At 37.7% G+C, this 23,886-nt stretch overlaps 1 protein-coding gene across 1 annotated transcript; it reads right to left on the reverse strand.

Annotated features, from left to right (window-relative positions):
• Nucleotides 1-5,625: 5,625 nt before the first annotated feature.
• On the reverse strand, nucleotides 5,626-7,425 carry LOC110888579. The gene is made up of 2 exons (XM_022136099.1): nucleotides 7,357-7,425; nucleotides 5,626-6,147 (listed from the first exon to the last, which is right to left on the reverse strand). Exons 1-2 carry the CDS (start codon nucleotides 7,423-7,425, stop codon nucleotides 5,626-5,628), a joined length of 591 nt encoding a protein of 196 aa, XP_021991791.1.
• Nucleotides 7,426-23,886: the final 16,461 nt, after the last annotated feature.

The following is a 23,886-nucleotide window of genomic DNA, read 5'->3' on the forward strand; positions in this document are numbered from 1 at the left end:
CAGGATAATCTCTCTCACCGCTCCCTTCACTCCAAGAGAGTGTTAACTTGTTAAACACAATCTGTAAGTATACTCGAAGCCTTTTTGCTTTACACACTTTTGGGTGTTACATACGTTACTTATTCTAAATTATAATCGACACACAACGCAAACACTATTTATACACTGACCGTTATTGCATGCTACGTGTTATTTGATGAATGCTTGTATGTTATGTTAACACAGTGATTGTTGCCTGACACCTTAGCAACGATAGTACTATAGTTTGGACTCAGCACCTGTCGTGGACAGGTGTTGTTAAAGGCTTTACTTCACATTCCCAGTGGGGATATGTGTTGCGCATTCTACAACTCGCAGTCACGTCTGTGCATATTTCTCTGTCGATAACCTACTTGCCTTCACTTTGTACATGTTACATGTTGGTTATGCGTAAACTATTTCGAACTCTACTATACTATTAAACTTGTATGCTCACCTTTACACTATGTGTATTGACCGTATCTTAACGTATGTGACAGGTTTTTGAATGCTAGGATGTTGCTTGTTATTTACTGGAATCAAGCTAGGATGGAGTCTAGAATCGAATCTAATAAAAATCTGAGTTGTCGGAACAGTTTGCTTGTTTTTGAGACAATTATCTGTAATAACTATTTTTACTTTATCTGTTAGTAGTATGGGATATTAACATTAAGGATTTGGTAATTTAATAGTTGTTGTGGAATCTCTTGAACAATCTGTTTCGCTTAGTGTCACGCCCCGGTGTTTCCGCCATCGGTTGGGGTGTGACATTTCATATAAGGGTAGATTACATTTTTGTTTCATTTCGTTTGGGGTAAATTACGAATCTGATCCTTGGGTCACAATTTGTCCTTGTGGACTCGGTTTGCTTTTAAAAAATGACACCATCTGTTTCAAACACCTCGTGTGTCCTTTCGACACCAAAGAATTTTTTTTCCACGCCTTTTTCCATCACGAGATTTGAACCCTCGTTTAGTTAAATTGCAATACTGAAAATATCTAAAGTTTGTTGTCTACAAACTTCTTATATATTTTCCAAGTTTTTCTTAGAGTAAAATGCCCGGATAGTCCTTGTGGTTTGCTCAAATTTCACCTTTAATCCTCAACTTTCTAAAATTACACTCTTGCTTCCTGTGGTTTGTTCGGTTGTTACTCAGATAGTCCCCTAAATAAATGGCAGTCAGTTTTCTAAGTTAAATGAGTGTTTAATGACAAAATTGCCCTTAATTTAAAAACAATAATTAACAAAAAAAAAAATTAATATATTATATATGTTTAAAGGGGACACACCCACACACCCCGTCTTCTTCTTGACCCACCCCCACCCCACCCTGCTTCTTCCTGATCAGATCACCGTCACCGGCCACCCCACTCTGCTTCTTCCTTATTAGATCATCGTCACCGGCCACCTTTCTTTTCCGGCCTGATGGTACACAGCAAGCGTAGATCGGAGAAAATAAAAGACGAGTTCACCGGTTTTTTAGCATCATCACTCTTCTGCAACCTAAGTGTATGCGTGCTAAATAACCTGAAAAGGGAACAAGAATGTAATTAGATAACAAAGTTCCAAGAGTATGTGGATCCAGATTCTGAACCAGCTGGCAATGATCGGGATCTGACGCAACCCGATTTGTTCGTCAAGTTGAGAACTGTTAGGTGATTCCATCATGTGAACATTTTTTTTATTAGTTAATGAATCTTTTGAGTTGTGTTTTTAAGGGCATGTTTGGCTAAGCTTATTTAAGTTAAAAAGGACTTTTGGGAAAATAACTTATTGATTTATGACTTTTTGAAAATAAGTTTTTAAAAAAAGTGTTTGGATTAGCTTATGGGGTGGGAAAAGTCAATAAGTCAATAAGTTGTTTTTTAAAAACTGTTTGGCTTAGCTTATTGATGTAAAATGACTAAAAGCTAATAAGTCAATAAGTTAGTTCAAAAAGTCACAACATTCTAACTTTTCAAAAATGACTTTTTGATTAATTTTTCTCCTTCTCAAAAAGTCATTTTGAAAAGGACTTTTGCATTTACCAAACACTAAAACTCCTTATTGGCTTTTTGATTAAGTCAATAAGTCAATAAGTTGGTTGGAAAAGCTTAGCCAAACATGCTCTAAAAAAGCTGAAGGATAGAACGATGGGTGCATTGGCGGGTTAAATATCGGCTTCCGGCGAGTGATGTGAGTTTCCGTCTCCTTTTTCCGGCAACCAACAACAACTCCGGTGAAGAAAACAGCTTCTTATGACCTAATCCAACACACACACACACATCCTTTTGGTTTTGATCCGCATAATCCCATCTCTCTTACACACACAAACACCAATTACACGCAACAGAAACTACAATTGATATAATGATCGGATCTTGTGTGTTTAGGGTGTCCGGAGTGGTGCGGCAAAGGGTGGGTTGGAGAGAGAGAGAAGAGAGGGTTGATTGACGTGGCGCACTCTGATTGGTTGATTTTCTAGTTTGCCACTCTCAACTCTCAAGTGTTTAACCACTCCTTATACCCTTCCTTAGAGCATTCACATCCTATCCATCATTTTTACCCTATAATTACACTAAAAACAACTACAGTTTCTCTCTCCTGCTAATTAAATAATATATTTTTATACCTTCATCGTTACCTTTTCTCTCACCTCTACTCACAATCACTTTCAAAATATATTAAAAAATTATAGAGGGTGAACAGTGTTCCCTCAAATATACAGATGAACAGTAACATTTTCTCTCTCCTCCACTCATAACCACTAACAACCACTATTATACCCTTATAAGGAAAGTGGTGGGGTGGAGAGAGAAGAGAGGGAAGGAAGAGAGCAGGTGGGTCCCACTTTCATATCAGTAGTAAATAATTTAATGGACTACATTTTTATTATTTCACTATTTTTATAATAGTAAGGGTACTTTAGTAATTTTAAATGGACTTAACTCAGAAATTTGAGACTAATCCATTTAGGAGACTATACGAGTAACAACCAAGTAAACCATATGGAGCAATAGTGTAATTTTAGAAAGTTTGAGACTAAATGTGAAATTTGAGCAGATCACAAGGACTATCCGGGCATTTTACTCTTTTTCTTATATTAAATATAACTCGGTTTTAATAATGATTGAAAAGGATTAATCTTTGAGATAAATAAACAAACGAGAAAAATGTCCGGATAGTCCCTGTGGTTTCATCTTTTTTCACCAATAGTCCCCAACTTTCTAAAATTACCTGAATAGTCCTTAAGTTTTCAATTTTTGTTCCCGTATAGTCCCTGAAATGGATGGGGGTTAGTTTTTGGTGTTAAGTAGGTGTGAAATTACTAAAATACCCTTGTTATTAAAAAAAACCTTAAATGTAAAAAGAAATGTATTTAAATTAAGTAAGGCCTACCATTCTCTTCATCATCATCCCAACCCACCCTCATCATCAACCACCACACTCCACCATCATCAACAACCAAACCCACATCAAGCTTCAAACCCAAAACAAAACCAGAATCATCATCATCCTGTTGATCCAAAACCAACCAAATTAAAAGTTTAAAACCATAGATTCCTTAATTCAGAACACCACCCCATAATAATCAAATCGAAACACCAGTGACATCATAACAAGCAACGAATCCGACGAGAGTGAGGAGAGAGAAACACGAAAAGAATCCTTCATACCTTTTCTGCTTTCTTTCTGTTCTTGCCTGTTTCCTTTTTCTTCAATTCCATTTGGCTTCAATTTTGTGGTTATGGGGTATGTTCTTACATTCATCCTTCATTAACTTCATGTTTTAATCGAATTATTTCGTTTCCCCATTGTTATTTGGTTTGGGTCCAAGAAAAATTTGCTCCTTTTGTTTGATCTAGATTTTAAAGGGTTGATTTGTATATTTGAATGCAAAGATCTGATTGGGTAACATATTGATAAAAGAGAGAATATTGTGGGGTTTCTGTGGCTGCAATTCGAATGATGACTTGCTATTGTAAGAGGCGAAATCAGGGGAAGGTTGCCATGGCGGTGGTGGAAGATGAGGTGGGGAGGGTGGGTGGTGGGACCCACACCTGAGAGAGAGCAGGAAGAGAAAGGGATAATATGTGGGTGTATATATTTTGTTTTATGATAAGGGTATTTTAGTAATTTCACACTTACTTAACACCAAAAACTAACCCTCATCTATTTCAAGGACTATCCGGGAACAAAAATTGAAAACTTGGGGACTATTCAGGTAATTTTAGAAAGTTGGGGACTATAGGTGAAAAAAGGCGAAACCACAGGGACCATCCGGGCATTTTTCTCTAAACAAACAAATGTATTTTCTCAAAAACTTCATGTTATAAACACAAGAAATAGTTTGGTGAAAACATAATTAGCTACGTGAGTTCAGTATCTATCTACTATAATAAAAGAAACCAAATTTTGGACACGTGCCATTCATTGAAGAGGTATCCTCAAATTTATACTTATCTTATATTATCTAAATAAATAAATAATAAACTAATATTAAATCTTATCATATATTAATAAACACTATCCTCAAATCTAAATTGTTAATTTAATATATTTTTAAAACAAATACCCCTCTTTCCTATTTATCTTATATTAAATATATAAATAATAAATTAATATTAAATGTTATCCTAATTTATTAAAAATATAACTTTTTTTACTATTTGGTATACAAAATTATATTTATTCAACTCGTGTAAAACGCATGGTTTTTAAAAATTTAACTTTTTTATTATTTACTATACAAAGTTACATTTATATAACCCGTGTAATACACAAAGTTTTTAAAAATATAACTTTTTATCATTTGCTATGTAAAATTAGATTTATTAAACACGTGTAATACACAGGGTGTTTAAGGATATAATAATACACAGGGTGTTTAAGGATATAATTTTTTTATTATTTGGTAGATTTTTCAACCGGACTATACACGATTTTTTTAAAGATACGACGCTTTTAGTATTTAACATACAAAATTATATTTATTTAATATGTGTAATACACATGGTTTTTAAAGATATAACTCTTTTTTTTATATATTCAACACGTGTAATATACGAGGTTTTTAAGGATGTGATTTTTTATCATTTGGTAGATTTATTCAACCCGATTATACACAGGTTTTTTAAAGATACGACGATTTTAGTATTTAGTATACAAAATTACATTTATTTAATCTGTGTAATACACATGGTTTTTAAAGATATAACTTTTTTTTATTATTTGATATATATAAAATTACATTTATTTAATCTGTACAATATACGAGTTTCATAAAGATATAACTTTTTATTATTTAATATATAAACTTACATTTGTTCAACCCGTATAATACACGGGGTTCTAACCTAGTTTCAGTATAATCAAGAACGAAATGTAACTCGTATATGTAAAGTTTATTTAATATATTTATTGTAACGAAATATTCCAACAATCATCCTCATGATTTATTTTTTTTTAAGTAAACTTCATCCCTGACCCAAATAGGCAAGAAGCCAATTTACAACATATAGAAAGACAATTTACACCAATCCTTCCTTCTAATGTTTTTAAAAGAAGACTTATTCTTAAGCCAAACATAACCTCTAAACTTGACTTCACCAATCATATCTTGCGGGCTACATTTCTTTATTTTGAAACATAGTCTCATTTTTCTCTTTCCAAATACACCAAACCGTGATCATAGCTAAACCATGAATAATCTTCTTTGCTTTCCTTCCAATCTGAATATAACCGTGCATTTCCATTATATCTTTAACCGAGAACACAAAAATATGAGGGATATTACACCAAGAGCTAAAACTCAACCAAACACAATTTGAGAATATGCATGCAGTGAATAGATGTTCCGCCGTTTCCTCGCCCTCTTCGCACATCAACCACATAACAGAAGGAATGCTCATGTTTCTCCTCCTCGAATTCACACGAGTGGCTAATCTGTCTAAATTAGCTCTCCACGCCATAATGTTACATTTTAGCGTCACCCACTTGTACCACTTAAATTTTATACCAGTTCCGCCTCCTCTATCGATATCCAACATTATCGATTTAACCGAGAAGGTCCCGACGTCTTCTCCTAACCATTTCCATTCGTCCACTCTGTTCGATAGCTGCACCTCTGCTATAGAGTCCTGACACTCCTGCCATATAAAGTTCTAGTTGGTATTATTGATGTGTTAGAGGTAAAATGAGAAAACTTTTATGGGCTGGAAATAACAATTTGAACAAAATACATTGGGTCGCTTGGGATTTGGTAACGTTACCTACAACAAAAGGGGGCCTGGGTATAAATTGTCTTAAAAATGTGAATGAAGCTTTGTTGGCCAAGTGGGTGTGGAGAACCAAAGCCTCTAGAGGAAAGTGGTGGAGGCTTGTCATCATAAAAATATAGGTTGGTGTTTTTTGCCCTATAATAAATCTATTGGAGGTTGTTGGAATAATATTGCTAAAATGGAATTAAAACAGAAGTTAAATGGGAAGAATTTACTAAGTTGTATCAGGGGGAAATGGGGAACAGGAGGGACATTAGATTTTGGATTGATATCTAGTTGGGAGATCATCCGCTCTATCGAATCCCCAAATCCCTGGATGACGTTCAAAGGGTCTTCGCTGACGTTGCAATGCCCAGCTTCAGTTTTCTACAAAAAAGGAAACCGTTAGCCTCGTCACGGAGGGCCCCAGGGGGGATCCGTGACCAAGCTCCGGCATGAGAGTAAGTAAGCCTGCTGGGATCAAATGAGAAGCTTATTCCAACGATGGTGACCGCCGGAATATCCTCTATGGTGTGGATAGAATGTGCTTGTGTTAATATTAAATGTGGGAGTATCCTTGATTGGGCCCAGACGGTTAAAGCCCAAGACGGGTTATGTTGGGCTTCCAACTGACCCGTCGTCAAGTCATCTCTAGTCCCTTGTCCTGAGACTCAAGTCTCATGGGCCGGGGCTGTACCATGTCTGCTTGAGGAGTTGAATTCCTTGGGCTTTAAATGCGGGCCCACCCTTACTTACTGATTACACGCCCCTTTCGTTTCCCAAGGCTACTCAAGTGTTCTAGATCTACGGCTAGGGGCTACCGTCATAACGCACGTGATCAGGGCGGTTTTAAATTTTTGAAAAGAGTTGATGTGACGATTTCCTCCCTCGTGTCAGTTATCCTCTTTAAAAACCCTCATTACCTCTTTTCTTTCTGCAACTTCCATCATTTTCCCTCTACATTCTCTCTTTTCCCCTTTTCTACTATTTGTCTTCGATCACAATTCACACCGGTGATGAGTCGTACCGGCCGCTATTCGATTCGTTCTGTCTTAATGGCGAAGGATCTTGAGGCCTTCGTTGAAGCCTACAACATACCGAAGCATTTTCCCCAACTTTACCGGGACCTGATGAGTCGGCAGAGTGTACTCCTGACAGAATCGTCATGTATACTTTGGAATTCTCTTCCTGCGGTGTTCGTTACCCTCTGTCGTCTTTCAAGGTGGACCTATTGCGGCATTTTGGAGTTCATTTTTCACAATTACACCCTTTAGGGTTCATGAGGGTTGTACATTTCGAACTATCATGCGTGGCGGTTTCTGGTGAACCGTCTATCCCTTTGTTTTGTATGTTTTACAAGTTGATTTCGGATGGGGATTAGTTCACTTTTGCTAAGCATAAAGATAGTGTATCCCCTCCTTGTTATTCCTTCATGCCCACTTCTACTTATCCCAATGAGTGAAAAAGCATATTTATCTTTGTTTCTGCCGCTATGATGCCGAAATCGCCGCCCCTGAGAGATGCAAAAGCAGTTATTGAAGACAGTGTTCCGGTCTTATCAGCCGATGAGATCGTTCAATGGAAACGGATGTATGAGAATCCTACAAGGGCCTTCACATTTCCGGAGGGGGTGTTGGTGATGCGTGTGTAGTGTGTATATATTTTTGATATATATTTAAGCCCTTTTTACACTTTTAGCCAAGTTTTAAATTTATAAAACACGATATTCACTAACACTAAACACACATATGGGCAAGTGCACCCATCGTGGACGTAGTATAGTGTTGGTAAGATACCGAGGTCGTCCAAGGACACAAGAGCTTTTAATACCGGTTTATCCTCAACGTCTAATCAAATCAAAAAGTTAGAAAAATGTTTTAAACTAAGAAAAATAAAAACTAACTAAATGCTGAAAATAAAAATAAAATAAAAACAGATAGACAAGATGAATCACTTGGATCCGACACGTGTATTAGTATAACCTTTGATTATTTTCGCACTTTTGCACTTGTTTAAGAGATTATCTTAGTTATTGTAGTAGGCCCCTCTTTTGAAGGCGACGTTACCCTCAACCCAGTAGTTTGAGTCAGCAAGGATACAATCCTAAAGGGTCGGATTATTGAAAGATAATGAATTAAGTTATTAATGCAAATTGTGGTAGGCCCCGCTTTTGGCGGTGACGTTACCCTCGGCTAAGTAGTCTGAGTCAGCAGGGATACAGTCCTAAATAGCCGGGTTATAGTATTAATAGTAGTTAACTTATGAGGGGGTCAAAGAGTTTGGATCCCCACCATCCAATACCTATGGGCATTGAAGGAGATCCTACTAAATTTGACCCAGGTCCCAAGCAGGACCTCTAAACGCTGAACAAGGGCAAGACACTTACCAAACCGTTCCCTTAACCCCCGACCAGGTAGCCAACATACCTCCATATAGACCGTGGAGATATGAATGGTGAAAATCTTTTATTTTATATAGACAGTAAAATAACGCCAAGACACCACGGACAAACGATAAGGAAAGATCACCTTCAACATAAGTAACTAGTTATTAAAGTCATTAATACAAAACCAAATAAAAAGTGTAAAAGATTAAAAATAAAAAGTATTATACTAAACACTTGTCTTCACCAAGTGATGTAAGAGACTTAGGCAAACATGGCCTTGATTGTCAAGAACTCTTACGATCAATCTTGGATCCCGAGACGACTCACACACTCTACAATGGACAATGGATGATGGTGGTGGATGATGGTGTTATGGTGGTGGTGGGTGGTGGATGAGGTGTGAGAGAGGTGGTGTGCCAAGGGATGAGAGAGAATGAAGCCAAGCTCCTCTATTTATAGGCTGAACAGAAGGCTGGACACGGCCCCGTGTCCGCTGGACACGGCCCCGTGCCCGCCTGACACTCTCTCTCCTCATTAATTGTAATTGCGAATTACAATTAATGCGCCTGCTGTACTTTCACCACGCCCCCGTGCTCGCTGGACACGGCCCCGTGGTGGGCAATGGAAGCTTCTACTAGTTTGTCTTTTCTGCTGCTTCCTGGGCACGCCCCCGTGTTCGCTGGACACGGGGCGTGTTCAGACTCTGTTTCTTCCTTTTTGCTTTGGGAGGTGCCGTTGAGGGTCCGGGCAGTCTACTTTTGTTCTTTTTCTTGTATTTATGGTAGAATTAGTGGTCTTTTTGCTTCTTTTGTGATTTTGAGCTCATTTCATCCTGAAAATACAAAAGGAAGACAAAAACACTCTTTTTCCAACATTAGTACTTAAAAAGGGTTAGTTTTATGCCTTAATTGATGTGTTTTTTATGTTGCATTTTACACACATCAAATACCCCCACACTTGAACTTTTGCTTGTCCTCAAGCAAAACTCTTTAAATGTGGCTTACACTCCCAAATGGAATAGGTAGAAGAGAAGTTTTTTAGCTTGTCCTAGAGTGTCGGGAATCCAAGGTTTTTATAGGCTTTATTTTTATTTATTTACAATCCTATTCGTTATGATTTATTTTGAACTTTTCATAAGATAAATTACTTATTTGGGCATAGCATGCCTTATTAAAATTACATTTATATACAAGTTCACATACCTCACGGGAGATCACTCAACACTCGGCCGAAGGTGTATATTTTAGTGAATCACTCGAGAGCGGCACGGAACTTACGTCTTTCCATAGGCTTGCCAAGCAATCAATCCTCCTCCTTTTTAACTTTTTACCTTTGTAAATATCAAGAGGACTTTTTGGGTGAAGGCTTGGGTTTAAAGGTGGGTGGTTGGTTAGTGGTTAGTAAAAAGGGTGAAAAATCGTAACAAGCGTCGGTTTTCGTGAAGTACCTTATTTTTAGTGACTTTTTATTTTGAAGTATTTCTCCAAACAAGCTTTTATAGCTTTTGTTTGTTTTTGACTTCATCATCATCATTTTTTTTTTTTTTTGTTGTCACATGAAAGGGCAAGTTGACGAAAAACCGAGCTTGTTACTAAAATAAATGGTGAAAAAAAATGAAAAAGGTTTTTGGTGGGTAAAAATGGTTTTTGGGGTAATGAAATGAAAGGTTTAGGCTCAATGGGGTTTTCTAGGGGGATTTTGGGTAGGTAAAAAAAATGAAAAATAATGGTTTTGAAAGAAAAATAGTTAGTCCTAATGCCTCCATCATTTACTTACTTGGGTTTAAGTTGGTAAGGACCGGGAATGTATCGTCGTGGCAAGTTCTAGATTTGTAAGGACCGAGCGGCTATTCACACAAGAAACGAAAAATGAGCATTTAATCTAAATATGTGTATTTTTATGCTCAATAAAGGCTCAAAACTCACTTTTGTGGGAATGGGTTTTTAATGTGACCAAGCATATATAATCGAATTTTAAACTAGGCTTGTTATGCCGTTTCATAATTTTCTTATGTTGGTTCTTTTTTTTTATCACGACGCTATCGGTTGTAAACTTGTAAAAATATAACCTTTTTTAGAACTTGTTCTTCCCAACTTAAACTAAGACAAGTAAATAAAAAAAAATGAAAAAGTTTTTGAAAAAAATTTGGGGTGTTTAGCGGTTCCAATAGAGTTTTGTGTAAGGCTTGTGTTTAGGATTTTGCAAAATTTCAAGGTTTTAGCATCCCCCCACACTTAAATTACACATTGTCCTCAATGTGTCAAAAAATAATATTTTTTGTTGATTAGAATGTATAAAAGTATGTTAAAAAGCAAAGATTTATGTTACTGGCATCCTGGACACGGCCCCGTGTTCACCGGGCACGGCCCCGTGGTCAAGTGCCAGTAACAAAAATTTCAGAATTGAAACAGAAGCCTGGACACGGGGGCGTGTCCGCTGAACACGGCCCGTGTCCAGTTACCTGAACTGGGTGATTTTTCTGCAGGAGCTCAGCACGGGGCCGTGTTGGTTGGGCACGGCCCGTGTTGAGCCTTCTGTGATGGAGATTTTTGTCGGGTTGCTCTGTTCTTCGTGCATGGTTCCATTTTTTCTCGTTCCCTTTTTCATCCATTACCACCATGAGTGTGTTTTATTCTCAAAACAACCATCAATCATAAAAACCATCATAACATTGCAAATCATAGGGAGACATTACACTAAGTTAGCTAAATAACTAGGGGATACATAAGGTTATCATAAGAGTTCCACTTATTTAAGAAAATTTCGGGAATAGCTTCCCGATGTAGTAACTCTCTTTAGCCGATGGCTCCTTGGTTGTCATTCAAAGCCATTCTTCTATCTCCCTAGGGAGGTAAAAGGTAGCCTCATTCTCTTCGGTGTCTCGAAGAGGAACGCTCACCGGGATTCCTTGCACCACCCTCGGTTGAGGTACTTGGTGCATGGCGTGCCATTCTGCTGGAATGATAACCTCGGGTACTACATTCCACGCCCTTTGGGTTATCACCGGGACCAAAGGCGGGGAAGCGAGAAGGTTTAATCTCTGGTGCAGGAGATTTACTTCCCGTAGGCAACCCTCCAAACCTACCGTCAGATGATTAATACGATCCACCAAAGCTTCTTCTACTCCCGTCATCTCGTCTATGGCTTCCCTCAAAGCGTAAATGTAGTTTACTAGGGAATCCTCTGCCGTAGACGACCTCCTTCCATTTCGGTTATTTCTTGAGGATGTTCCGCTGTTTCTGCTGGCCATTTTCTGCGAAATAATCCGAAGATAACTAAACTTTTGCAAAACAGTACCTCGAACACGGCCCCGTGCTCAGTGAGCACGGCCCCGTGTTCAGCTATCTGCAGGATTTTTGCCTTAACGACTCCCGGTTTTTAAATTATTTTAATACGCTTTTATTGTGTTTTAAGCTTAGATAATTTAAAACAAAGTTATAGAACTAACTTTAGACAAGAATCCATGGCAAAAATTCCTACAAACCTTTCATAGAAGGTTGGAATCATGGGTTTCCAAGCTTCCATGGAGGTAAGGTTTGAAAAATTTTTGGAAGAAGGAGAAATGAACAAAAGTGGAAAAGACAAGATGGTCCTTAGGAACCTTCTTTTAGCACTTACCTAGGATGGTATATGTGAAGATCCCAGGAACCTCTGCTTGGTGAAGTGGTAAAAAATGAGCAGAATTCAGGCTGCATTTAAAGAAAACGACAGCACACTGGACACGGCCCCGTGTCCGCTGGACACGGCCCCGTGTGCAGAGAAAATCCTGACACATTTTGTCCGTATTCTGACAGAATCAGCAGAGAATCTTCTGAGTGAACACGGGGGCGTGTTGACCGGGCACGGCCCCGTGTTGGTAGGCTGTTTTATGGAGTTTTGTTTCTTACTAAGGAGCTAATCTATATCGGGTGGCTCTTGACTTGTTGGAACAACCCCAAAGTGCCTAAGATACCTTAATTGTCCTATACTAAGGCGAGAACGCAAGAGGTTGTCGGTGAGGGTAATTCCTATTTTCATTCTAGGTGGACAAGTCCAACCCTTTCCCGGGCTCTCGTTAAAGAAGGTGTATGCCGAATCGCTCAGGTCTATGTATGCATCGAACGAAGTCGATGGGGAGTCCTTCACGGCACAATCGACACAGGGACGACTATCGTCCGCGTCTTTTCTAGGTAAGAAGGTATTTTCGGGAGCAACGAGGTTGTCGGAATGCGGTTCCAACATTTCCTCATGGTCATCATCTTGGGATGGATCTAAAAAATCCTTCCTAAGTTCTTTTGACCAATTGAGAAGTAGTTCTTCTAGTTGAAATAGCTCGTCAAGGAGCATTTCTCCTAGAATATCTGGCTGGGCGCATTCGAGGGAGAAATAGTGCTTATTTTTACTTTCGCCCCTCTTAAGGTTGCAAGGAATTGGTGGGTCTATATAGTGGGGCCTATAAGTGAGGAAAAAACATTTTAATTCCTCATGTTCGCCTCCACATATTCGACACCACAAACCATAAGAGTGCCGAAAGTAAAAAGAATTACTATCACTCATGTTTGTGTCAGAAATTACCAACCGCCGGGATCTAACGGTTCTGTTTTCAGTAACTGAATCTTGGGCACGGGGGCGTGTTGAGTGGACACGGCCCCGTGTTCAGCCTACTGTCTGACTTAAAACAGGATTGCCAGTTCCAATGATTGAGCACGGGGCGTGTTCAGCAGGCACGGCCCCGTGTTGAGCTCTGCAGAAGCTAAAAATCTAAGAAAAAATCCTAAAAAATTAAAGAAAAATAAAAATATGATTAGGCCGTTGATTCCTAACTTTCTTAAAATCCTTGTGTCCCCGGCAGCGGCGCCAAAAACTTGATGCGTGTGTAGTGTGTATATATTTTTGATATATATTTAAGCCCTTTTTACACTTTTAGCCAAGTTTTAAATTTATAAAACACGATATTCACTAACACTAAACACACATATGGGCAAGTGCACCCATCGTGGACGTAGTATAGTGTTGGTAAGATACCGAGGTCGTCCAAGGACACAAGAGCTTTTAATACCGGTTTATCCTCAACGTCTAATCAAATCAAAAAGTTAGAAAAATGTTTTAAACTAAGAAAAATAAAAACTAACTAAATGCTGAAAATAAAAATAAAATAAAAACAGATAGACAAGATGAATCACTTGGATCCGACACGTGTATTAGTATAACCTTTGATTATTTTCGCACTTTTGCACTTGTTTAAGAGATTATCTTAGTTATTGTAGTAGGCCCCTCTTTTGAAGGCGACGTTACCCTCAACCCAGTAGTTTGAGTCAGCAAGGATACAATCCTAAAGGGTCGGATTATTGAAAGATAATGAATTAAGTTATTAATGCAAATTGTGGTAGGCCCCGCTTTTGGCGGTGACGTTACCCTCGGCTAAGTAGTCTGAGTCAGCAGGGATACAGTCCTAAATAGCCGGGTTATAGTATTAATAGTAGTTAACTTATGAGGGGGTCAAAGAGTTTGGATCCCCGCCATCCAATACCTATGGGCATTGAAGGAGATCCTACTAAATTTGACCCAGGTCCCAAGCAGGACCTCTAAACGCTGAACAAGGGCAAGACCCTTACCAAACCGTTCCCTTAACCCCCGACCAGGTAGCCAACATACCTCCATATAGACCGTGGAGATATGAATGGTGAAAATCTTTTATTTTATATAGACAGTAAAATAACGCCAAGACACCACGGACAAACGATAAGGAAAGATCACCTTCAACATAAGTAACTAGTTATTAAAGTCATTAATACAAAACCAAATAAAAAGTGCAAAAGATTAAAAATAAAAAGTATTATACTAAACACTTGTCTTCACCAAGTGATGTAAGAGACTTAGGAAAACATGGCCTTGATTGTCAAGAACTCTTACGATCAATCTTGGATCCCGAGACGACTCACACACTCTACGATGGACAATGGATGATGGTGGTGGATGATGGTGTTATGGTGGTGGTGGGTGGTGGATGAGGTGTGAGAGAGGTGGTGTGCCAAGGGATGAGAGAGAATGAAGCTAAGCTCCTCTATTTATAGGCTGAACAGAAGGCTGGACACGGCCCCGTGTCCGCTGGACACGGCCCCATGCCCGCCTGACACTCTCTCTCCTCATTAATTGTAATTGCGAATTACAATTAATGCGCCTGCTGTACTTTCACCACGCCCCCGTGCTCGCTGGACACGGCCCCGTGGTGGGCAATGGAAGCTTCTACTAGTTTGTCTTTTCTGCTGCTTCCTGGGCACGCCCCCGTGTTCGCTGGACACGGGGCGTGTTCAGACTCTGTTTCTTCCTTTTTGCTTTGGGAGGTGCCGTTGAGGGTCCGGGCAGTCTACTTTTGTTCCTTTTCTTGTATTTATGGTAGAATTAGTGGTCTTTTTGCTTCTTTTGTGATTTTGAGCTCATTTCATCCTGAAAATACAAAAGGAAGACAAAAACACTCTTTTTCCAACATTAGTACTTAAAAAGGGTTAGTTTTATGCCTTAATTGATGTGTTTTATATGTTGCATTTTACACACATCAGTTGGCTATGGGTGGATTAACCCCTTTTGACTCGGTCCGTCCGAAGGCTTTCTTTGGCAAGAAAGGTACTCCCCTGATTTATTGTGCTTGTTCTTTTTTGTTTTCTTTCTTTTCTTGGAAGTTTCTTGAGGATTTGGGTAGTCATCTCTAGTGTTATTTTTGTGCAGAGATGACCCTATAGGGTTTACTCCAAGGGGATTGCAAAGATGTCAAATTCATGGTTGGTGATAAAATTGAGCCGGGTATGAGCCGAGGTGTTGAGAGGAAAGTCCCTGAAAGTTTTGTTCAGGCCGGGGACTCTGCTGCCGAAGGGAAGGATGAAGAGGGTTTTTCCAGTGAGAAAGAAGATTCCCCGAGTTCCCTTCAGGTGAAAGGTTCTAGTGATGAAGATGTCGATGAAGATTTGGAGAGTCGCTTAGTTCGTAAGCGTAAGGCAGCCCAGGCTAGCAACCCCAAGCAAGCTCCCGCCCCTCGCAATATTCAGCTAAGGCTCCGGAGTGCTAGTGGTCAAAAGGCATTCCCAGCTACTAAAGCCACCTCTGAACTTCCTCCTACTGGGGTTAAGGGTTCCTTGTCCAAACATCTACGATCATCCAGTCTTGTAAGCGAGCCTCTGTTGGTAAGTTTTCCCCTTATATTCTGCTTTGATCAATGTGATTGCCCTTTGGATCCTTGCTGGTTTTGATTGATCTTGATCTGGTTGATCTTTGATTTTTCTCTTTTTATGTGTTTGAAGCAGGGGAGTTCTGTCACACCCCGATATTTTCCACATATTACCGGTGGGCCCGGTAGGGAGTATCGTGACGTAGTTAATATCATCATAGTCAAATAATCACAGTTTAATGCGCAGCGGAAGTCTAAAGTAATAATACAAACGAATTGAAAGTATAATAAAATATTACACAACGGTTGTAAGTGGATCCACAGGCGGATCTAAAACAGAAAGAAATATTGTTCAACAGACTTTAAGTATTAAAAGCTTGCAAGACTCTTTATTTAATACTCAGGAGTTTCCAGCCCATTTCGTGTAGTACCTGCACTTAATCTTTTTGAAAAATACGTCAGTTTACACTGGTAAATACAATTAACTGACTCTTTTGAAAAATATTTATAAAATTGGTTTGGGTGCATAAGGCATAAAATCTTTTATAACTTGGGACAATTATTTAAAATAATCTTGTATACAGGTTTATATGTTTGTCGTCCGTTCAGGGCCCGGTTAGAAGAGCCGGGACAAGATTAATAGACACACCACTAGTATAGGCCCACAAGAAGTTTCCTCACGAGTGAGATACGTTTTACATACGCAACTGTTAGGTGTATGCCTACACCCCGTGCTTAAGTCGTGGCCATTTCTAATGAATAAGCCGAGGATATCCATGACATGGTCATTAACCCCCCAAAGGCATTGTGTCAAACAAAACAGATTAAAACAGGTTATCTCAATGATTTAACCACTAATCGATTAAATATTCAATAGCCGACCAAGTGGTAATAATTTACCGTACCCCAAGCCCGTATAAGGGAAAATAAGTTAAAAGTATTTACCTGAGCTAAAAGTAATTTATTCTCAGTCGTATTTTCAATTCAGCAAGTACAGGGAGCTTTTACTGGGCTCCTAATCTGGAACGAAGGTTTTAATAACCTATTAGATTCCTAACGGGTCTTATTTAAGTTGTAACTTTGACCGGTTAGTTTTAAAGGAAAGTTTACGGTACAAAACGCAAGATTAAGCGGTGACCGGATTGGAATGTGATTTAGACCCGACAAGTAAGAAGACTTGTATATAATGGGTAAACTAATGATAAGGTTTGACCAGTTTCGGTTAATTTATGCAAACTAGTTACATAAACCGTACCGAACGCGTATAAGCATAATGGGTAACCGAATAAGTCATGTACAAGTTCCACAAGTTAATATGCAGTAAATATGATATGATATCAGTAGGATATCTTCCATTATGCCCAAAACGAATTTAAACCAATTTAAGCCTCGTAAGGTTATTTTGGTCATTTTAAAGTTTCTAAAAGAGGTTAAATAGCAAACTGAGGTTCTGGTCTAAAATATACAGTAAAAATATTAACTTTACCAAGTTACATCAGTAAGATATTATACATATGTGACGTTTATCATTTATGGTCAAACTATGCACCGTAGTGGCATTTTGGTCATTTCACATATGCTTTTAAGGTCAAATTTGGAAATCTGAGTTCAAGACTTATACTTACTGTTAAAGTATAAAAATTTATTTTTAAAATCAGTAGGTAACAAGTCTTAGGTGCTAAATATGGTTTTAAACCATACTATGTGCCTAATTCGCATAAAAGTCGGTATTTGACGATACTTGGGCTGTTTAAGGAAATCTGAGATTTTGATCAGTCTCAACTGTTTAAAATATTTTATTTAACATATGATATCAGTAGAAAAAAGTTTGGTATGCAAATCATATGTTAAACTCATTTTATTAACACAAAGGGCTTTATCGTCAATTACCGAATTTTTGCTAGAACTCTATGCTATGGTCATTATAAAATTTGACAAAAATTTCCAAAAATCCTTAAATATTATATCATATCAGTGGGTAGGAAGTTTGGTCCCAAAAATTTCCGGAAAATAAGTTTTGTTGATTTTACCACTTGTAAAGTTTGGGGATCAAATCATCACTTTGTTTTACCAATCTTTTGAATGATAGTTAATTCAAGTTCAATCTAATGACCTTGATTAACCACTTGTAGGGTCAACCTTAACCAATTTCTGAACCACTTGTAAAAACAACAATCATACATATCAAACCTGTTTTTCAACCAATTACCATCTGTTGGTTGAATTCTCAAGGTGCCGATTCCTACTCCTCGCTTACAAACCTGGGAGTTCCGGCAAGTCCTGCAACTACTCAAACATAGTTTAAGAAAGATGCCGATTCATGATGCACGATTACCAACTTGGGGTCTTCGGCAAGTCAGGTTTTTACTCTTTGAAAAATATATCCACCCAAGCCTGACCTTCTTTGGATGTATCATCCTCATTTTCTTCATCTTTGCTTTCAACAGACTTGTGAACACGTCTTTTAGAAGCATAAAAATCTTTGACATTCTTGGCCTTACCATTGACCATTTGTCCAAAGATACGTTTCACATTTCCGTTGAAAGTCTTTTCAACATCAAATTTCTTCTTGTCAGAATAAAATTGATTTGAAATTTCAACTTTTCCAACTTTCTTCATAAAATTTTCAGCAAGCAACGATGGAAAATTTTCATCATTCATAGTTGGAACAGATCTTACACTCTTTTTCTCAACACATGGCTCCTCTGATTTTGTGGAATCAGATTCATCACCAGAATTGTTACCTGAACCTTTCACAACCCATTTTTTATTTTTTATATTTTCTTTTCTTTTCAAAACACTCTTTGAACATTCTCCCTTCTCAAAGGTCGAATTTTCAAAGCCAGTAAACTTTCGGGTTGAAAGTTCAGTTTGCTCAACAACTTTCTCTTTTAGTTTACCAGAGACTTCCTGTTTTGGTTTGAATGTCTTCGGATAATATCTAGCAACATGACCAACAGTTTTACACTGAAAACAAGTTCTCTTTTCAACCTTTCTCTGAACATCATTTTTCTTCAACTCTTCTTGCTTCTTGGCAAGGAATTCTCGATTTGTCTGCTTTTTGAACATTTGTTCTTTCTCAGCCTCTGATGTTTTTCCTGAAACAAACACAGTTTTTGGTTTATAAACTTTTTCATTTTTATAATTTTTCGGTTGAATAAAACCCTAATCCTTTCTTTTTGAAATTACGATTATGGTTTGATTTCTTTTGGAAACTATAACCACAATTGTAACTCATTTTCTTGTTAATTCTTTGTTGTTCTCTTGAAGTGTATTGTTTAGGTTTTCCAATAAGATTTAAATCTTTTATTTCAGAAATATGAATTTCTGTTATTTTGAAAACCTTTTGAATCATTTCAAATCTGACACTTCTTATTGGAAAAACTTCATCAGAAAATAATTTGTCAGAATCTTTCAAAGTATATGCTACTTTGAATGATTCATCATTCAAATTAGATTTTGATAGCAAAAACTGTTTATCATAAACCCGTTTGTCCTTTATGACTGTTGAATTTGACATATCGGACTCAGACTTTGACTTGGATTTGAACTCCGGTTTTGACTCCTCTATGTCATCTTATCTAACACCTGATCGACCACACTTTTTATCAACTTTGACTCATGATCAGTGTCGGATGACGTGTATGTGACATCAATATTTTCTGGCAAGTTATCCGACGGCCCAGACTCCCATTGTAAGTTTATTGCCTTTTCGACTCTTTCAGAATTTGGATTTCGAGGTGAATATCCATTTTCGACCGGGGGCGGACATCTATTGTAGACCACACTTGGTTTCTTACCAGAAATCTTCACTTTATCTTCGTCTTCTATCACAGATTTCTGTTCTTCTGAAGTCTTTACTTCTTCAAAAGTCTTCAAATTCTCCACAACCGGATAAATCCTGTCAACAACAAAAGTAGAACATGAGTATGCCTCTAATAACTTGTTGACTCTTTTAGTTTCGATTCTTTGTGTCTCCAGCTTTAATTCCAGCTCAGCACACTTCTTTATGTGAAAATTAACATCATCAAGCTGTCTCAGGTACGCTCTCTTCAGCGTATTCATTGCCACAACTTGTTCACCGTTTGAATCAGTATACTTGTTGATTTCTTTGTTCATTGTATCATAGGATTCTTTCAATCTGTTTATGTTATGCAGCAACTCATTGTTCTGCTTGATTAAAGAATCACAGTTCATGCACTTTTCAGGAACTTTGACAGGTTCTGCATCAACTTTGACTTCAAATTCAGGAACATCCTTGACTGTTCTGTTTGATCGTAAAAATTCAGCTCTTCTCTTTTTCTCGGCTTCAGCTTCAGCTTTTAATCTCTCTTCCTCTTCTTCCTCTTCTTCAAGCTTTCTTCGTCTTTCCTCTGCAGCTTCCATGACTTTTCTGCACTTTTCTGCCCATTTCAGATCGTAGGCATTTGCAATGAAAGCTTTAACATTTGAAGTGCTTTGGACATCTCTTTGGCCATGAGTTCTTGATCTGGGCAAAAATTGTCCCAACAGAAACCTTCAGCCAGTTTTTCATTATCTTGTTCTGCCAAACTGTTGGTGCATTAAATGTCTGCTGACTACGTCTTATCAAGTCTTATGTCTAGATAGGCTAAACAAGTGTTCAAACATGATTAAATTAGAGTTTGTATAGGTTTTAGGATGCCTGTCCGTTTGAAAGGGTCCTGGCCGTTTGAACTGGTTCTGGTCATTTGAACCCTGGCCGTTTGAAGTCACCTGATCGTTTGAACATGATTCAAACGGAAGGTCATGGGTCTCTAAATAGTAAGTCATTTGAAACGGTCAGTAGAGAACGAATGTGTGTGTTTGTGAGTCGAGGTGCTGTCGGATTTCAGTCAAAATCATTGTAAAGACTCGCAATCAGTAATAGAAAGAGAAATTGGAAGGAACAAGCTGTTTTTGACTTGGTTTACATTGATTCCGCCTTTGTAAACTGAGATGAACTACTTCTACTGACGTTTAAGGTCATCGGAACGGTCCTACATGTGGTATCAGAGCTCAGGACGAGGAGTTCATACCAAATACAGCTTGAAATCGCCGGATTATCTCACTTCTACCTTTCTTTTCTGATTTGAACTAGTTGTCACGGTTTAAATGGCTTGAAACGTTCACATATCAAACGAAATTCACTTTTAACCAATCCTTGATAATTTGGATCTAAAATTCAACTTAAAACTAATCAAAATCATTGTGTCCGTTTGAAATTGTTCGAGAAAAAGTGACGTCATATCGTTTGAAAATGACACAGTCCGCTTGAAAGTGATCCTATCGTTTGAACGAACCGTTTGAAAACACACAAATCGTTTGAAAATGGAGACCGTTTGAAATTGTCGTTTGAAATAGAACCATATCGTTTGAAGCGTGACCGTTTGAGTCCATTCCGTTTGAAGGTGGTCGTTTGAATATCTGTCGTTTAAAACTATTGTTATTTCAAACGGAACAGTCCATTCCGTTTGAAAGAAACTAGTCCGTTTGAAACCACAATCGTTTGAACCATTCCATTTGAATAGGTTCCGTTTGAATCTGATATTTTTCTAAATCGAAAATTTTTCTAAGTGTTTGCTGATTTTTCAGGAAATTCACAAATATAAGTTCATGGCGAAAGATGAACCCATTCCATGGAAAGATAATCGAACAGAGGAACAGAAATATAAATACCGGAAGATGATTGCTGAAAACAAGATTATCAGACTTTCTGGTATCTTTCTGGAAGCTAGAAGAGCAAATAGATGGGATCCGAAAAGGGAGTGTTACCTTGATAGGTATGGCAATATCGCGATTGATGATAAAACGCTAGATATTGAAGCCATCATCCAGGAGTACAAAGAAGAGGATGATTATTGGCAGAAGAAATGGTGGGCAGATGAAGAAGAGAAAAAGAAAAAGAAAGATTTAATAGATGAAATAGAAAGAAACTCAGAAAATATAAGTTTGGGTGAGTTTAGTGAATTAATCAAAAGGGTTAGAGAAGGAATAACAAAGATTGAAGAATCTAAGAAGGATGAAACTTCAAAATGTGAAGTTGTATGCTCGAAATGCGAAAAATCAGAAGCAAACAGTGTGAAACTCTTGAAGGATGTGGAGAGTTTGACATTGGAAAACAATACTCTGAAGAACGAGAAGAAAGCTGATGATGAACAGATTCTGGGTTTGCGTTTAAATTGCGAAAAATTGAGATCTGATAATGACAAACTTTTAAAGATTGTTGAGAGTTTGTCATTAGAAAACAAAATTTTGAAAGAAAATGAAAAAGATTTTGAAAATAAAAGAAAATCTTCAGAAGATGGAGATTTTTGGATAAAATTGGAAAACAAAAATCTAAAAGAAAATGAAACAAGATTTCAAGAACAGTTAAAAGTCTTGGAAAATGAAAAATCTGTTCTTGAAAATCTTAAAATTGAAAATGAAAAGTCAATCAAGTCTCATCTTGAAAGAATATCTCAGCTTGAAAATGAAGCTGAGAATTCTAGAATCAAGATAGATGAACTTGAAAAGAAGTTGAAAGGTTTTGTGACTTCATCAGATAGTTTGAATTTTCCCTGTCCAAAACCAATCAATTCTGTTCCAATAAGTGACAATGTCACAAATTTTGACAAGGTCAAAATTGAAGATTGTGATGACAAATCTGATGATGAAAACGTAAAAGAAGAAAAAAGAAAAACATTTTTGAAATTAAATGAAATATTTAAAAATATTGTTTTACATTCTACTGAGAAAGGTGAATGCTCAACGCAAAAACCTGTAAAGAAGAGTGTGGAACAGAAACAAAAAGATAAAAAATTGAAAAATCTTAAAAAAGAAAATAAAAGCTCATCAGATAAGTCATCCAATCATTTTAAAAAACCAGAAAAATTTAAAAATGAAAACTCACAAAATGTTGGTAATAAGTGGTGCAGGTTTGACCACAGTACTCAAATGCCAAATCAAGGATACAAGAAGAGAAATGACTACCACAAGGCAACTCAATGCTATGATCTAAGTGTGTGGTATGAAAATGGTGTACGATATGAAAGAAAGAAGAGGTATGATAACAGAGTGTGTTACTCTTGTGGCTATCAAGGGCACATAGCTGTTAACTGCCAAAGTCAGAGATTTGAAACGAGAAGGTGTTATAAATGCCAAATTCGAGGTCACATTGCCAGAGATTGCCCGAGGAGATCGATGGGAAGATCGAGGGTTGAATCTCAAAGAATAGCAAAGAAACCAGTCAGTGTCAAGCCCAAAGAACAGAAGGTTCAAGAACCTAAAGTTCAAGAAAAGAAAGTAAAGCTTTCACAAGGGCAGAAAGACAAACTGAGGAAGAAGAGGAAGAAAGCACGAGAGTATCTCGAAATGATTTTGTCCTCGGGTTCACCGAACAGATCGAATAAGAGTTCTGATGAATCAACTCCCTCGACTGCAAAGTCAAGCAAGCCGAGTTCGTCAGATGCAAATCTGAGGACAAAAGAGAAGATAAAGAAGAAGGTAACATTTAGTGGCAATGAATCTGTTTCTTCGGAAACAAAAGAGTCACATGTCGGTGATAAATCTGACAAATCAAAGTCAGACAAGCCACATTCAGGCAATGATTCTGGTATGTCGAAACCAGAAGAGCCAGTTGTTGAGGCAAAAATTGTCAAACCCAAGGCTGGTCAGGCTTGGGTGGATCTTTTCAAATGAAAAATCCTGGCTTGCCGGAGTTCCCAGGTTGGTAAGCGTGGAACATGAATCGGCACATTTCTTGAGAAATTTCACTATGGTGATTTTTCGGTCCAACAAGTGGTAAATCAGGGACATTAAGTTGTACTTGATTTTCTACAAGTGATTAAAGAAAAACAATATGATGAAAGAACCCCGAATTTGTGAAATAACACACAAAACTAATTTTCCGGAAAAACCATTTTGATTAAGATAAACTTAAGTGTTTTGAAATCTAAATGGGAAAATAGATTGTTGTCAGGGGGAGTTCTGATTGTTTATGCCAAAAGGATGGCGAATTGAAGTGATTTGATATCAGTTTGTCACTTTATTTGTACAGTTTTCAAATTTTCCTTGAAAATCAAAATTGAAACATATTTTGATTTTAGGGGGAGAAAAATTTAAA

The sequence above is a fragment of the Helianthus annuus genome, chromosome 11 (genome assembly GCF_002127325.2).
Source record: "Helianthus annuus cultivar XRQ/B chromosome 11, HanXRQr2.0-SUNRISE, whole genome shotgun sequence".
Taxonomy (NCBI): Eukaryota; Viridiplantae; Streptophyta; class Magnoliopsida; order Asterales; family Asteraceae; genus Helianthus; species Helianthus annuus.